This window comes from Mesitornis unicolor, unplaced genomic scaffold (genome assembly GCF_000695765.1).
Source record: "Mesitornis unicolor isolate BGI_N332 unplaced genomic scaffold, ASM69576v1 scaffold10824, whole genome shotgun sequence".
In the NCBI taxonomy this organism is placed as follows: domain Eukaryota; kingdom Metazoa; phylum Chordata; class Aves; order Mesitornithiformes; family Mesitornithidae; genus Mesitornis; species Mesitornis unicolor.
In genome coordinates, this window is record NW_010178071.1 from 1 (window position 1) to 16,399 (window position 16,399).

Below are 16,399 nucleotides of genomic sequence, written 5' to 3' on the forward strand. Positions count from 1 at the left end.
TATGTCTGCTGCATGGAGAATCAAAGACATGGCTTTGGCTTTGTCTACCCTGTCAATTCAAGGATATGCTCCAGTTACCTCAAGACAAAAGCAACTATTTAAATCATTTTCTAGTTCATGAGCTCATTGAAAGACTATAATGATAATGAATAGAATGGAAAATAACCTACCTCTCTGACTGCTGTAGAGTATGTCGCATTGTTTTAATTTGTTGAAAATGACTCGACATATCTGTAGACAAGACCATTTCAATGTCCAAGCTATGCAACTCCCTAAGAATAATTGAAAGAAAAATGACGGATTACCATTCATTTATTCTAGGTAGGGTACATTTCTTTAAGCAGTACTTGTTTATTTATAACTTTCTAAACAACATCACAGGTTTTATTATGCTTTAAACAGCATTTAAATAAATGATTAACATCGCTGTTGTATCCTAAAGGGATTCAGTGAAAGCAATGTACTTCAGAAAATGCACACTGCAATCATTATTTCAGAGTCACACGGTTTTGTAATCCCTTTTTCTCTACTATATAAAGTAAAATTACATACAGTTTTGTCACCAGTTATTTGTGTCCTTCATTACCACCCTCATATTAGTGCGGAGCAGGCCGAACACTACACCTAGGAAGGTGGCTGCAGAAACACTCAGAAGAGCAAGAGGTATTACATCTGAAACACTAGCAACATTATACCAACATATGAATATTACGACAAACTATCCTTCATCTCAAAAATACCTTAACGTCTATTTCGCTAACCAGAACAAATCTGGGATTTGTAATTTATCTACATCTTGGCATTATGGTCAGAGATGTTAGCTTGTCCACCACCTTTCCATTAAATGAATATGAAAATAGTAAGACATGAATCATGTAAAAAAGTGTATTAATTCTGATTGTATGTGAAAGTACAATAAATATGTCAGCAATAATTACTGATTTGGAAAATTCTGTTTCCTTGATGAAGAGGGATTGTATCTAGACCACATAGGAGTCTACTTGGGTATTTATTTAGATGCTTTTGAAATGGCCTAGGAGGATTTCTGTGCAACTGTTGCTTATATGTATATCGGAGACAATTCACCACATTAAATCTTTGATTATGTAGCATATAACTTCATGAGTACACCCCCAAACCTAAGGATGTCCAAGTATCAATTACAGCAGTAGAAACCTACTTCAGCATCTGACTGAACTGCATGAAAACTGAGGGTTCTGCTTTGTTACACCCAAATGTTTGTAAGACTGAAATAAATATCACTACCACTTTCCATGGGAGATTTTCCTAGGAACTTTCCATATCTGAACTTTTAAGAGTAATCAGAAATAAACTCACTCCTACTACACAAGACACATGGAGAAACAAAATGCAGCTTTCAGTTTAATCACACTGTCATGGCAGCAGACAAACTAATTCTTACCTCCATCACCTGAATAAGGATCAAACAATGTAGCACTGTCCTCCTCACACACTTTTGAAGATTTCAGGCCTCTAAAAAGCTGCTTAAGAGCAAAAGAGAAGCTCTACACACACAGTTGCTGTTGTTTCCTGCCTGCACCCCCATTCACTATCAATGGAGGGACAGAATATTGAGAACTTACAGGGAAATGTTAAATAAAGCTCTACTAGAGCTATGGATGCTCAGTCTGCTACCATGGCATGGAAGATTACTCTTGGCCTTAAACCATTCCTAAATTGTTTCCCAGGAAAGAAAGACAATCTCAGCTTCCATACTAAAGGAGACCTCAGCTAGTCTCATAGGTAACTCCTGGACAGAAATCTCTGTCTACTTCATTAAACAGCTACAGGCATTGGGATAATACAGCTAGCACTGCTCATGCTACCATGGCAAAAAGATACGTAGGTGTCGCCATCTTTAGTTCTATGACGTGTATTCACGTACAGCGCATAGCTGGGTTTTGGGGCCCACAATTGGGAGATTACTGGGTTTGAGCATGAAATCTCCACTTTTCTTAAGTAAGCTGTCATCTCCTGTGTTGTCATCCTTCCTTAACCCTCCTATACCTATATGTCTTACAGATAGGGTACTGTAAAAAAATAGATGCAAGATGATGTGAAAAAATGACATGAATAATGCTGCCACAAACAAGAGACAAGGAGTGGCACATGAATTTCTTGGAAAAGTAGTTAACCAATATGCAGAAACCAGCTCTACCTGGATTTGTCCATTACAAAGACATTTAGTCAGCTGAAAACTAATGACAAAAATGCAAGAACAGGCTAAGATGAGCAAAAGCAAGTTGGGAACTGAAGACTTAAGGTTCATCTTAACAGTTACAACAATTCTGCTTTCTTCAGACAGAAGACTCCCAAGGAATTTGTGAAAGAAAAGCTGTTCGTTATGTATTGTATATTGTGCATAATTTTTGTTAGTCTTTTTTTATATAGTTAGGCAATATATCGATGTATGCCTTATGACTGGAATGGTTTGAGACATTAATACTGCCTGACCACCTATAACGTTTGACATTACACTTGGGGTGCTGGAGCTCTAGAAGCCTGGTAACTCAAAGGAGCAACGAGGGACAAGAAGGCATCCTTCTTTAGTTATTTAGGGGCACTAAATGAGAGAAACAAGACAATATGAAAGACTGGAATGTATTTTCAGAGTTAAGAAAAGAGTAAGAAATTAATACGAATGTCACATGCATTATCCATAAAGGATGTCCTCATCAGAATGCTGGCAGTGTTTCCCTGCTCAGACCCAAACTCTATGTTTTAAACTTAATTGAAGCTGACAGTTTATTTGTGCACTTATCTTCTTAACATTAACATGTAGAAAAGAAAATGTAATACCGTAAAGCCATTCTCAGACATTTTGCTTCATCTTGCAGAACTAGTTTAAATAGGCAGTGGTGTTAAATTTTTTAAAATGCTGCAACTCAAAAAAACATATCTGGCAGTAGTCAAGAAATTAATCAGTGCCAGGAAGTACATTAAAAAGTTGAACAAATTATCATTTCCATTTACTGCCAATTGGATTCAATGCAAACTCCGAAACAGTCAGTCCAACAGCATGAATTTCAGTAGAGATCCAAGAAGTTCCTTCTAGTAATAATTAGAAAATTGAAGAGCTTCTTTTAAGTGGCTAACAGACCTGTCATTGCACCAATGAACATCTGTATCCAATGACAGGGTAACAGGAATTTTGGGATATTAGAAATGAATACCAGGAAACTAACATTTCCATGACTGACCCTCTAAATGAAATATCAGACTTCAACAGGTTATGCAGGTTCTCAGACTGACACTTCAGAATTTACTGGTCTGTTTGAAAGTACAGACTGTAATTGACAAGCTAAGTGACAAAACATGAAACTGAGTGTCCTTGTTTAGTTCTTTGAGGTTATTAGTCAGTTCATACATCTCTTCGAATTTGTACTGAATAGCCACAACAAGAGACCACAAATTCAACTTTCTCTGGTTGCCAAATCCTACCAACTTCAAACTGGCTGCATATAGTAGTGGACTGGATCTGTGCAGCTGCTATATACATAAAAAATTCACACAACTAAAATAAGATTCTCCGGGAAATCCTATTCTTTTTTTCCCAGTGACATAATAAAAGGGAAGTACTGGGATGCACCTTGCTAGCTGGCAGCCAGATTTCTGTCAGCTGGAGCAACTGCATGTTGCTGCAGGGATTCCAAACTATACTCATTTACGGTGGTCTTTTTTGGACTCTCCAGATAATTCATTTTGTAATGCTTAACCAAGAAGTGACTATGCTGTGTTGTGTTACACAGCAGAAATCCCAGAGGAAGCAGTGCTCAAGCTGGCAGCAGAGTGTGACTCTGCACTGAGGTTTTAAACTACCGTTAGACAATGGTAACCTAGCTCAAGAGAGGCAGCACCGTGGTTTTCCTGAAGAGCTATCACCTCACCTGAGGAAATGTTCACACAGTCCAACACTGTGCCTTGTAAATGCACAACCTTACTTGGAAAATTATATGGAGTATCCCAAACAGTACTTCTTCATACCACAGCAGCCTTCCCTAAGCTCTAAATATCCATTACTCCTTCCAGTGACAAAGTTACATCCTGAAATTTTAACTTCTAAAATAGTCTCCACAGGGAAGGCCTGATATTTTATTATTTTTAAATACCGGAATTAAGTCATGGTAGCTCTTACCTCCACTCATCTTTGGTTAAATTTGCCAGGATGTTCATCTCTTCATCTTGCATGAGTCTATAAGCAGCACTTACATGATGATTTTCAAGAACAGAACGATCATTGTACAATATTGCAACATCTGACCTAATGATAAAAAGAAAAAGCAGAATTTGCTATAGCCTGCCAAAAACAGCACTGTGGAAGGTAGGACTGTGCATTCTCTATAAGAATTAATGATTACATATATCAAACTATGTTTATTTGTTCCTAGTGTATCAAATACTGATAAAGTTTCCATTCTACATGCATAAAAATTTATCATTTCACCATTGTATATACTGTTTGTGGGAAAGTAATATTTTTAAATGTCTAAAGTTTATCTATGTGATATGACTGTGACAAAAATTTGTGAGGAGATCTTTAAGCTGCTAGACTGTAGATACAATCATAGAGCAACAGAATTGCTCTAGTTAGGCTACTCAAGTGTACTCTTTGGTAATACAATTTAAAATGCAATGCATTCACTAACAGGTAGCTCCACAAATAGCATGGGTATTACTAACTCTGTTCTGAGAGATGTGTTTTGGCCCATGTCTCTCATAATCAGAAGGAGCTGTATATAATAAAATATTTTAAAACTCCAATTTCCTATGTCTTAAATGGGTGTTATCTTTTGTCAGAAAAACAGTCAAACCTAGAGCCTCATAACAATGGAAAGGAAAACTTGCTAAGCTGAAATTTGATTGCATTCAAGTGCTTCCTAAAGCCAGATCCCATTGCCTCTTTTCCTATCATTGGACATTACAGAGAAGAGCTTGGCTCCGTCTTCCTGACACTCACCCTTTACAAATTTATAAACATGAATGAGGTCACCCCTCAGTCTCCTCTGCTCCAAGCTAAAGAGACCCAGCTCTCTCAGTTGTTCCTCATAAGGGAGATGCTCCACTCACTCCATCTTTGTGGCTCTGCACTGGACTCTTTCAAGCAGTTCCCTGTCTTTCTTAAACGGAGGGGCCCAGAACTGGACACAATATTCCGGATGGGGGTCTCAGGAGGTCAGAGTAGAGGAGGAGAACCTCTCTCAACCTACTAACCACACCCCTTCTAATACACCCCAGGATGCCGTTGGCCTTCTTGGCCACAAGGGCACATTGCTGGCTCATGGTCATCCTGCTGTCCACCAGCACCCCCAGGTCCCTTTCCACTGTGCTGCTCCCCAGCAAGTCAGTCCCTAACCTATACTGATACATGGAGTTGTTCTTCCCCAGATGCAAGACTCTACACTTCCCCTTGTTGAATTTCATTAAATTTTTCCCCGCCCAACTCTCCAGCCCGTCCAGATCTCGCTGAATGGCAGCACAGCTTTCTGGAGCGTCAGTCACTCCTCCCAGTTTTGTGTCATCAGCAAACTTGCTGATAGTGCGCTCTGTTCCCTCATCCAGGTCACTGATGAATATATTGAATAGTACTGGTCCCAGTACCCACCCCTGGGGGACTTCACTAGACTTTGTCCCATTGACCACAACTCTCTGACTTCTTTCCTTCAACCAGTTCACAATCCACCTCACTACCTGATCACCTAGATCTAATTTAACTAAGAGGATGCTATGGGAGACAGTGTCAAATACTTTACTGAAGTCTAGACAGACCACATCCACTGCCCTACCATCATCTATCCACCTGGTTATGTCCTCAGAAAAGGTTATCAGGTTGGTCAAACATGACTCCCCTTTGGTAAAACCATGCTGACTTCTCCTAATGACCCTCCTATTCTTGATATGCCCAGAGACAGCGTCGAGGATAAGCTGTTCCATCATCTATCCAGGGAGGGAGGTGAGGCTGTCCGGTCTGTAGTTACTCGGGTCCTCCTTCTTGCCCTTTTTGAAGACTGGAATGACATTTGCTTTCCTCCAGTCCTCAGGCACCCCTCCTGTTGCCCACAACTTACCAAAGATGATGGAGAGTGGCCTAGCAATGACTTCCGCCAGCTCCCTCAGCACCCGTGGGCGCATCGCATCACGGCCCATGGATTTATGGATAATCCAGATTGCTTAATTGATCGCTAACCCAGTCTTCAACAACCAAGGCTAACTTCAACAGTATCCTTCCTTCCTCTGGGGCATCACGGGTCTGGGGCTCCTGAGGACAGTCTCCAGCAGTGTAGACAGAGACTAAAGAAGGCATTCAGTACCTCCGCCTTCTTAGTATCCTCTGTCACCAGGGCACCCACCTCATTCAGCAGTGGGCCTACATTGCCTCTAGCATTAGTTCTGTCTGAAATGTATTTGAAGAAGCCCTTGCAAGATTTAATTCCAAGGAGGCCTTAGGTTTCCTAGTTGCCTCCCTACATCCTCTGACAACAGTCCTGTATTCCTCCCAAGTGGCCATCCCCTTCTTCCATGATCTATAGACTCTCTTCTTCCACTTGAGTTTACCCAGCACTTCCCTGTTTAACCATGCAGGTCTCCTGGCTCCCTTTCTTGATTTTCTACCTGTTGGGATGCTCTGATCTTGAGCTTGGAAGAAGTGGTCCTTGAATATAAACCAACTATCTATGTATATATATAGCTTACTATGATACTAATAAAGGAAATTAAACCTCTTGTTCTGTTGAGTAATAGTACATATTCTGTGTACACTCAACAAAAGGAAACAAACCATAAACTACCTAAATAATGTGTATGTTTACAACTATAATCCTGCTAAAATAATGAAGAAATCTGTGATTTGTCCATCACTTATGCACATGCAGCACACTTTAATCCACATAACTACTTATGATTAGTGTTAAACAGTGCTGAGATTTGCTGTGACTATGACAGCCATTTCAACAGTTTTTCTCAGACAAAAAGGCCTTGAACCATGGCCCTGGGATGCCACATCAGGGCCAGGTTCCACTAGGAGGGAAGAATGAGCTCCATCACAAAACGAGTATGCCCAAGAAAAAGTCAAAGGCTAACAGCTTAATTAATTTTCCACTTTTGTAATATTTCAGAGCAAAATATTAAGGACAAAGGAATCATAGAATCACAGGGACCTTAAAGAACATCTGGTCCAACCCCCCTGCCATGGGCAGGGACACCTTCCACTAGACCAGGTTGCCCAAAGCCCCACCCAACCTGGCCCTGAACGCTTCCAGGGTGGGGGCATCCACAACTTCTCTGAGCAACCTGTTCCAGTGTCTCACAACCCTCACAGTAAAGAATTTCTTACTAATATCTAGTCTAACTCTACCCTAAACTTGGAACTACAAACAGAACTTTATTTTTAGCCAGACTATCCTGAGGGAGAAAAGAACTATGTCTTCACTTCAACTGCAGATCTAGAATTTGTTCATTATTGAAGGGCACATCCCGGGGCACAAGTGCGTTATGGGTTTAATTTAAAGGTAACCACTGGGTACTTTATGCATATAGATGAGTGTGAGGACACTTCTGCTCAAAGTAGCAGCATTTCTAGGACAGAGCTGTTCTGTTAGAATATACCTGTGTTTTGCTGAATTTTTTTTTCAAGAGCAGGTAAAGCAGTTTCCTCAACTGGGGATACTAGAAACAAATTATAGCCTAGTGTGGGAGAACAGTAAGGTACTTTGCATGAGATTATGTATCAGGTGTACCATTTATTACCCAGCAATTTATTGGTCAGTGATTTTCCGTTGAGAAGCTGGAAGTATTTTAAGAGAGAGAGAGGTAGAGGTATATGTCATCATTCGGGGCCAGAAGCTACGATGACACACTGTACCTCCATGAGAACACAGTTGGCCTGACTGCCAAATTGTATTTCTCTCTAGATTTTTTTTGGTAACTACTGAAAATGCTGTCAAAATGTGCTATGGGAGGACACAGGCTAGCTAGCTCCTTATTTTTCCACATTGCCTTTGTTCATGTGAGCACTCCCATTAACTGTACATAGGTCAAGGAAGCAACTTGTAAAATTTGGAATGACTTGGCCGTTTTCTGGCTGTATCAGTAAAAGGTACGAAACAGTTCAGACCAAAGTATAGCAAACTCTTATGACACTTAAGAGACCACTTCACTTACCTTGTCTGAATATGAAAGTTGTTTGTGGTCCCAGTGTGTTCATAATCATGGATGGCAGCTGCAAAGATCATTGCTAAAATTTCCAGTTCTGTGAGCCAGTGCTGGTAAACAAAAAACAAATCTTAAGCCGTGTTTTCTGTAAGAGCCTAATTCAGATTAAACACTACAGTACTGGAAAGGGTTTGCATTACCCTTAACTTAAGTAAACTTTATTCTTGTCTTAAGATTCCAGGTAACTATATATCCATAACACTTCACTATTATACAGTAAAATAACTTCTTGTACTTATTATGATTTCTCTAAGGCTGAGTTAATATCCTTATGCTCACTTGCAAAGTAAATACTGGCAGTTAAAAAGATAAGAAATTACTGAGATAATTACATGGCATACATTGTGGCTGTTTTGAGTAGGAAGTATCTAATCTGGTATCTCATAGGTGTCACTTGCTAAATTATGGTATATTCATCTGAAAACTTGAGAGGAAGTTAAGGTCATAACTTTGTCTTTTAGTGAACAATATACACAGTTCATAATAAATTCTAGTTACAACATCAGCATTAACTATATTTTAACAGTGTACATAGCACTAAAATTAGGCCCATGGGAGATTTCCTGTTCTAAATTTTATCACACTTTGTACCAATGCAAAAAAGGACGCATAAGGCTAGCATACAGTTACACAGAACAAAAGGTAGTACAGGTCATGTACACAAAATAATGCAGACCCTAGAGTTTTCTGCACTACTATACCTCTTGCTAACTGAGGCTGTTCTGTGCCACTCGGTTTGTAAAGGAACCTCTGTAATTTTATCTTTCAAATTTTATTTCTTGAATAAGAAATCATCCTGGAGGAGAAAATTTACTCCATCTAAAAATGGGGGCGGAAAAATCATATGATAATTAACCCCTGCAGTCACAGGACTGATTAAGTCAAATGCCAGTCAAGCATTTCCACACGTATTTTAGACTTTTTTAGTGTAGAAGTAATTTCTGTACTAAAGGATTGAAGAATGATCTAATCTTTATGCACCCATATATGCACATACATGAATATGAATAGATATAAGATGTATAAGCTGCCAGAAGCCGTATAAGCTCCCAAGAGTTGTACTTCTTTCAAAGAAGGAGAAAGGAAGCGGTCAAGATTTGTAAGTAATGCAAGAATAACGAAAAAGGTCATTCAGCAACAAAGTAAGTCTGCTGAGGAACAATAGTCACTGCCTTTTGGGGAAGCAGTACAGATTAGAAAAGGTCACAACAGAGGAATAAGAATGTACTGTAACCAGTTCTAATAATGGAAATTATGACCTTCATCATATTGTGTGTCACAAGAAACCAGGCCATGACCAGTCCTCGCTTTCACAAAGTTTTCAACATCCCAAATAGAACAGAAATACAGAATTAGTAACTAAAGCTAAACATAAAATTTTTCTTTAAGACATCTTTTCAAAGATGTTCAGCTTTTGTAGTAACCAAAATATTTGCTAGACAATGCATTTATAAGTAGAAAAGCATGCCTTACAAACAATTATCTATGGGCTACACAGAAACTTCATATGGTACTACATGAGAGCGATGATTCCAGTGACTGTAGCTGTACAGTCAAAATTCATACCAGTATGCAAAACAGAGAGAATCGGAGAACTACTTTAACTAAAGGATTTCTAAGGAAGTAGGAGAAAGCTCTTAGACAGTTAACAAGCGTTTTTTCTCAAAGAGAGAGGGAAGTGCAGGTATCTACAGGTGTACAGGACTGCAAAGAGCTGGAACCTGCTTCCCTCCTGGAAGATACTATTCCATGGAGGTGTAACATTTATCAGACAAGATCTCTTCTTTTGAGAGATGATTCCCAGTATTGTAAATTGCTTATAATCAAATGGATACATTTCAACTTTTCATGAGCTCTGGTGCAAGCTATTTTTTTAAACAATGATGGATTAAAAAATGAGTAAGAAAGGGAGTCTCGCAATGTGCTTACTGACAGTAAAGACATTTTTTCCTTTAGTTTGAGCAATACAGGTATGTGGGAGGAGAAAAGGGATGCTGGAAAGATGATCGATGACCCAAAAGTGCATCCCCAAAAGGGATGTATTCCCTAGGACTTGGATTCTTAAATCTTTATACAGATGAAGACTTCACAACTGCAACCTTGAGTTATAGATTTCAGTCGGATCATCTGAGATTTAATCTCTTGGGAATGTTAATAGTTTGTGTGCCATCTGTGATATCTAACTTTCTAACTCATTGATCTGAGGTGGCTGAATCTTGTTTCTTAAGATAGACAGTAACTTTTGAAAAATACAATGATCATTTTACTTCTTTAACTGTGACTCTGAGTAGGTGTTATTCTTCCCTTGAATCTCTCTAAAGGCTTGTGAAGAAACATAAACTCTGACCAGCCAAATTTTTTGGCAAATGCTGTGCAAATATGACTGTCTTCCAGGTGCCAAAAAAAGATACAAAATGTATGACCTCAACAACAGGAATCGTGAAAAGGATTTTCTAAAACACAGCTTTGTGAAACATCTGTTTCAGTATGTCTTTCAGAAGTGAACAAGGAAGACAGTGATTGTTTGCCTGATTTGGGAGTCATAAGACACAATGAAAGCACAAGAACTTCAAATTCCATGCCAATATGCAAAAACAGGAATTTGAAGTAGAATTGCATCAAAATTACTCATATCCAGGTATTTGTTAGAAAATAGAGCAGAGTTAAAAGAGGCATTACAATGGACACAGTCTGAAAACTATTAGCTTGAGAAGCATACTTCAAGTTGGTTTTGACTAGGGTTCTGTAGGGTTAACCTGGAAAAATAAACCCCTCCCCCAAAAAAATAAACCAACAAGTTAAATAGAACATTTGCATGATACTGATGTATTCTCAAACTGCAAATGACATTTGGGACAGAAATACTTTGCAAGCTGCAGCATCACTAGGCCCTCTTCCAAACACTGATTTCTACAAATGTTCCTTCAGCCTGGCAAGCTACATCTGTTTAAAAGCACTTTTGGCTAAGTGTTGTCCTAGTTAGATATCTTCCCAAGAACTTTCCAATGCCATAATTCAGCTACCTCAATGTGAATATTTAAAACCTGGCCTAATTTTATAGGAATTTTTTTTTTGTAGCAGCACTGCAACAATAATGAGGTTTTACAGTGAAACACCAGCAGTAAAGTCTAAGCTTTTCTGAATATAGTTGTCCAAACCACATCAAAGTGCAGTTAAAAGATTAAAACGCTTATATTGTAAAACTTGAGTTGGACAGGTCTTTCTCATTCTCATGTGCACCCAGTGGAACAGCAGATATTCAAATACGAAATGGGTTCCTTCCTTCAGTCTTCAGAGATACACAAAGTGTGTTGCAATGTTGCTTCACCAATGGCTAAACATCCCTAAGATAGCTCTGCAAGTTGGAACCCTGTCCTGGCATCACAAAGAAAATCTGAATGCTGTTATCTTTTTTGAAGGGCAGAGGGGAACAGTTGCAACATGTCAAAGAGATGTTTATAATGCATAAAACAACAAAGGGATTTTTCACCCCGTTAAATTGTTGAGCCAGGTGTATACCTGCAACAAACATATGTATCACATCACTTAATGCTTGCAGTTGATCTTACAGTAGAAGACAGGGTAGGATGGGAACCACCATCTAATCTCGACAAGATTTTTCTTTTATTAAAATGGTATTTTGATAGGTGAACAACGTATACAACAACTTTGGTTTGGAGTCATCTTGGCAAGAGCTGGCTCGCCTGTGTTTCAGGCCTATATGGAAGTACTTTCTCAAGAAAACATCTCAATGTGAAAAGGAATCTTGGCTGGTGAAGACCGCAGTCTTCACCCTCCAAGTAGTACTTCTGTTAAAATGCAGCTTTACAAACTTGATGCTTAGAAGCAAAACACTTCCTTCAAAGGGCAGAATCAAAACTTGCAATGTCTAGGGATATGGTCTTGCCTCCACTGAAGCCAAAGGCAAAGCTTTTGTCTAGCAAGCTGATAGCGAAGAGACTCTCACTGCTGGCATTAAACCTGCATTTAAGTGTTTAGAGTAAAATGTTTGTACAGACTCACTTCAGTTCCCAAAGCAAATACTAAAAAATATTGGGATATTGCAATAATGCAAGGCAAATGCAATGTCCTGCCTATTATAGGCACATACAGTATGCAAAAGCAGTACTAAATAAGGTTATGAAGTAAAAGACAAAGCAGCTGCAGGGTATTTGAGTAAGCCTGCATTGATTCAGTATATCTTCCAATGGCCTGGACCTCAGCAGGTACTAAAGCGTCCTTGCCTGATCACACCTCCCAGGCTTTGGTGTGGAAGTGAAGAATTCTCACCTGCCCACTGCTACAAATGGATCTCTTCTAGCATGATATATAATACCCAAGAGCAAAAAGCATTTCAGGAGGATTTTTCTCTCTTTTTTTCCTCTGCATCAGGAGAGTTCCGGTCTGGAAGAACTGATAAAATGACATAAAGGCCACAGCCTGAATGGTAGTTTGGAATCTATCTTTGCACAATTTTCAAGGGAGCTTTTTCCTTAAGAAATGACACACATACAGATTTATCCAAACAGCAGAGTCTGAGAAAAGAAGTAAATTGAACTTTGCAGTATTTCTTACCATGAGACCAGTGTGAATCATTATACAATGCACAGTTTGTGTAACATCAGCTGCATGGAGCAAATTGTGATATGGATTTTTGTATCTGCTGTAACCAACTTCAAGAGCTTCAGCAAATGAAATAATAGTTGGAACAGGGATCTGGGGGGAAGCAAAAATTAAAATGAATGCTGTTTTTTTCCTGCAACAGCCGTAAAGTCAATCATGCAACAAATAAACCACAAATAAATTTATGATAGAATTTAGTTAACAAACTACAAAAGGAAAATTTAAAATTTAAAGGTCTAGTATCATCAGGGAGTCTTCACCCATTTCTTGTAGATGTTATATCTCTCTACATACATTATGCACACATGTGGTTACTGTACAAGAGACTGCAGAGCTATCAAACAAATAGTTTTCAAGACATGCTTGTCTGTCTGAACACAAATGCAAAGATTGCTCATATAATAAAGGCATGACAGATAAGAGTCTGATAAGATGTACAGGTACTATCTAGTCCCATTTGTCTTCCCATATAATGAAATGACACTTTCCTTAAGGTTTCTTTATATAAAAGTGGTGCAAGTGGCTTAAGCCCACTGAGCCAGTAACACTGAGTACTTTCTGACTGTGGTGTTAATGGTAGCCCTGGTGTGGTTCTGACTTGAAGCGCCCAGACCTTGAAGGTAAAAGCTTGGTGGAAAAAGCCAAGTTTGAGTTACTGGTTAAAATTAAATATTCAAACCAGCTTCAAGGTGAGGCAGCCTCTTTGAAAGGAGTATGGGGTTTTGCAGTCCAGAGATGTGGAAACTACAATGAAACTTTCATTTGGTACAATTATAATTATAAATTTGGCATTTTGATCCATTTTTTATCTCAGACTTTCAAAGTTGGTTACCAGTACTCCATATCGTATTGTGACACCCTGCAAACAGCACAGAAAAGCAGCCTTTTCTTTATAGATACTCCAAGTTAGCTAGGAAAGAAAGGTTCAGCTGAAACCCCGGAGTAATGGTGGGCAAGACACTATGATCTAGATGACAAAAGAGCACTTAAGACTAACTACAGTTTTCTGCCATATTAGAAATCTTTGTTCCATGAAGCTAGGACACTGACACAGTACTGCTGAGTAAACCGTCTGTATACATATTCTGTTTATTTACTGCTTACAGCATTTAGCTGCTCACTAGCAATATCCCAGCCCAAGCTGTCTTGACATGGGTCTACGTAGCAATGCCAATTTTTTGGGTTGCGGAAAAATTTGCATGCTCTGAGTGAAGTTCCATTTGGTAGAACTACTGGCATATTACAATGTTCAGTTTGCCATATTCTTTGAAATTCTGCATCACATTGTAAATTAAAAAAACCAAAAACATTTCAAATATATCCTGGCTTTCTTGCATTTTAAATTTTACATAGCTATTTTTGCATACATAGTTTTATTTGTGGACAGTTTCTGACCTTGAAGCGGCTCAAAAGGTCATATCGGGTAAAAAGCTCATACATCATAAATTTCAGACTGTGCTCTCCACTTGCTTCATGTAGGGCAAATACGTCAAAAGACCATTTATCAACATCCTGTAGATCAGGGGAAAATAAAAAAAAAATCAACACATTGACTCTCCATCTGTATAAGTAGGTTTTCAGTTAATCACTGGAAAAGATTTTTTGGGGGGTTTTGGAGGGAACAGGGAGCGTTAGGTGTTCTTTTATTGTCCAACTCTTTCAAACTCCTACTGCAGGTAACACATTCTTGACTATTTCAATATTAGTGATAAAAATATTTGTGCCACATAGGAATAAAATACTTGTAACATGACCTATGTGACTTTGTATGCTTCGAATAGAAGGCCTTAATCTTTCAAATTTAATTTTCTGCATAGAAATTGTCTATAGAACATTGTGGAGCTAATGAGAATACACATCCTTTACACAGGCTACTATGCAATGTCATTAACACTATAAACATATAGCAGTTTGAGAATAATATAACAGTTTGCCCTTCACAGAAAAAGGTGAGGTACTATATTCTCAAGAAATACCATTTCGTAGGAACTTTACTACTAGGAAAGATTGCCTTTTGGGTGAACTACAGTCATGTCTAAAATTCACAGCAAATACTGTACTTGTTCCATTAGCTGCAGCTTCTATGCAGCTCTATCCCAATACTACTACTTCTTTTTCTTTCCTAATAAGGAAACAAATGCTGCTGTCTGAAACACTGATTATCATACCACTGGGAGCTGATAAAACCTTATCTCACATTTCTATAATGATTTCTATACAAATTTCATCCTACTCTCTAACAACATCTAAATGAAATCACAACTAATGAAACAATAATCAGAATCATATGCTATTTGTGAATTTTTAACTTAATTTCTCTGTTCCATGAGCTCAGTTCTGTAGTACTAACGACGGCTAGGATATGTTCAGTAGAAAAATATATCCAATTCACCCTAAAGGTCACTAAACAAAAGAACAAATACATTCAAATTTCACAATTATTCAACTTTTTTCACCTTAAATGCTTCTATCACTTCTGCTGGGTAAGCCAAACCAACCATGCTAGAAGTTCTCCGGTACATCCTAAAAGAACAAATAAAATATTAAGAAATAGCACTCTTTTAAAAAGTACTGGAACAATTTCTCCATTTTTAGTTTATCTTTCACAGTTTGCAAAATAACACTAAGCCATTTAAGGGTCTGATCCCAAAGATAACATAAATCTTTTTACGAACTTATGAGAAAAGCCCCTCTGCTGGTATACTCCTCTTTTATGTTAGTGCATAACATAAAAAGTACATTGGCATACTTTAGTGTAGAATTTTCAAAGCCATAAAGTTCATTCTCAGAATTCTCCAAAATCCAGGAGATTTCATTATAGATTCAGAAGTTTCATCTGGATTTCTGTATAGAAAAATAGAGCAATTGCAGAAATTGAAACCTAAATTCTCAAGCTGGCTTCAGGTTCAATCCACCACTTAATGGACTTTCAACGGCAGACACTGCAGACAATGCGGTACTTTCTGTAGTAAGAAAACAAAGCCCTCACCTTTCTACAAAAATCCCAGCTTGTACAACATGCACAATGCTTCGGAATTTGGGCTTTTCTTCAGGTCTCCTCTTCACTATTCCCATTTCTCTTGTGAATGTAGAAGCTAACCAGTCCCGCACTTCCAGCGGGACTGAATCCGACTGGATGTCAGAGAGCTCATCCTCAGTGTCCAAAAGCTTCCTACAGAAAATTAATACAAGGAAACTGAGAAGATGGCAGACTGAAGCAATAGCGGTATGGACAGATGAACAACTAAAACCTAGTTTAACAGGAGCAGAGGTCGTCTGTAGAATTGACTCAGCCCATCACTAAATGTCTTCTCTGGTAGACATACTGAGGCCACTGGAAAGCTGGACACAGCTGATATCTTCCCTCTCTCCTGCTGCTCACATTCCAGAAGGTAAAAGACACTCAAATGCAAGATATTCAAGCAAAGGCAAAGGGAAGATTTTTCTATAAAGATGTCACAGCGATGGTGGATTGAAGCTTAATCAATGAGTTAAAAAATCCTGAGGGGACGTCTAAAACAGTGACTGGTGGGAACGTCTATAGAAA

The 16,399-nt window shown here is 38.6% G+C and overlaps 1 protein-coding gene across 1 annotated transcript; it reads right to left on the reverse strand.

The window, feature by feature from the left end:
• Positions 1 to 3: 3 nt before the first annotated feature.
• Positions 4 to 16,048, reverse strand: PDE1A (phosphodiesterase 1A, calmodulin-dependent; the record flags this gene model as incomplete). The annotated part of the gene is made up of 8 exons (XM_010182321.1): positions 4 to 49; positions 171 to 272; positions 4,157 to 4,282; positions 8,179 to 8,279; positions 12,805 to 12,945; positions 14,248 to 14,364; positions 15,309 to 15,375; positions 15,842 to 16,048. Coding segments are annotated over 8 exons (907 nt in total), but the record flags the coding sequence as incomplete, so codon positions are not given.
• Positions 16,049 to 16,399: the final 351 nt, after the last annotated feature.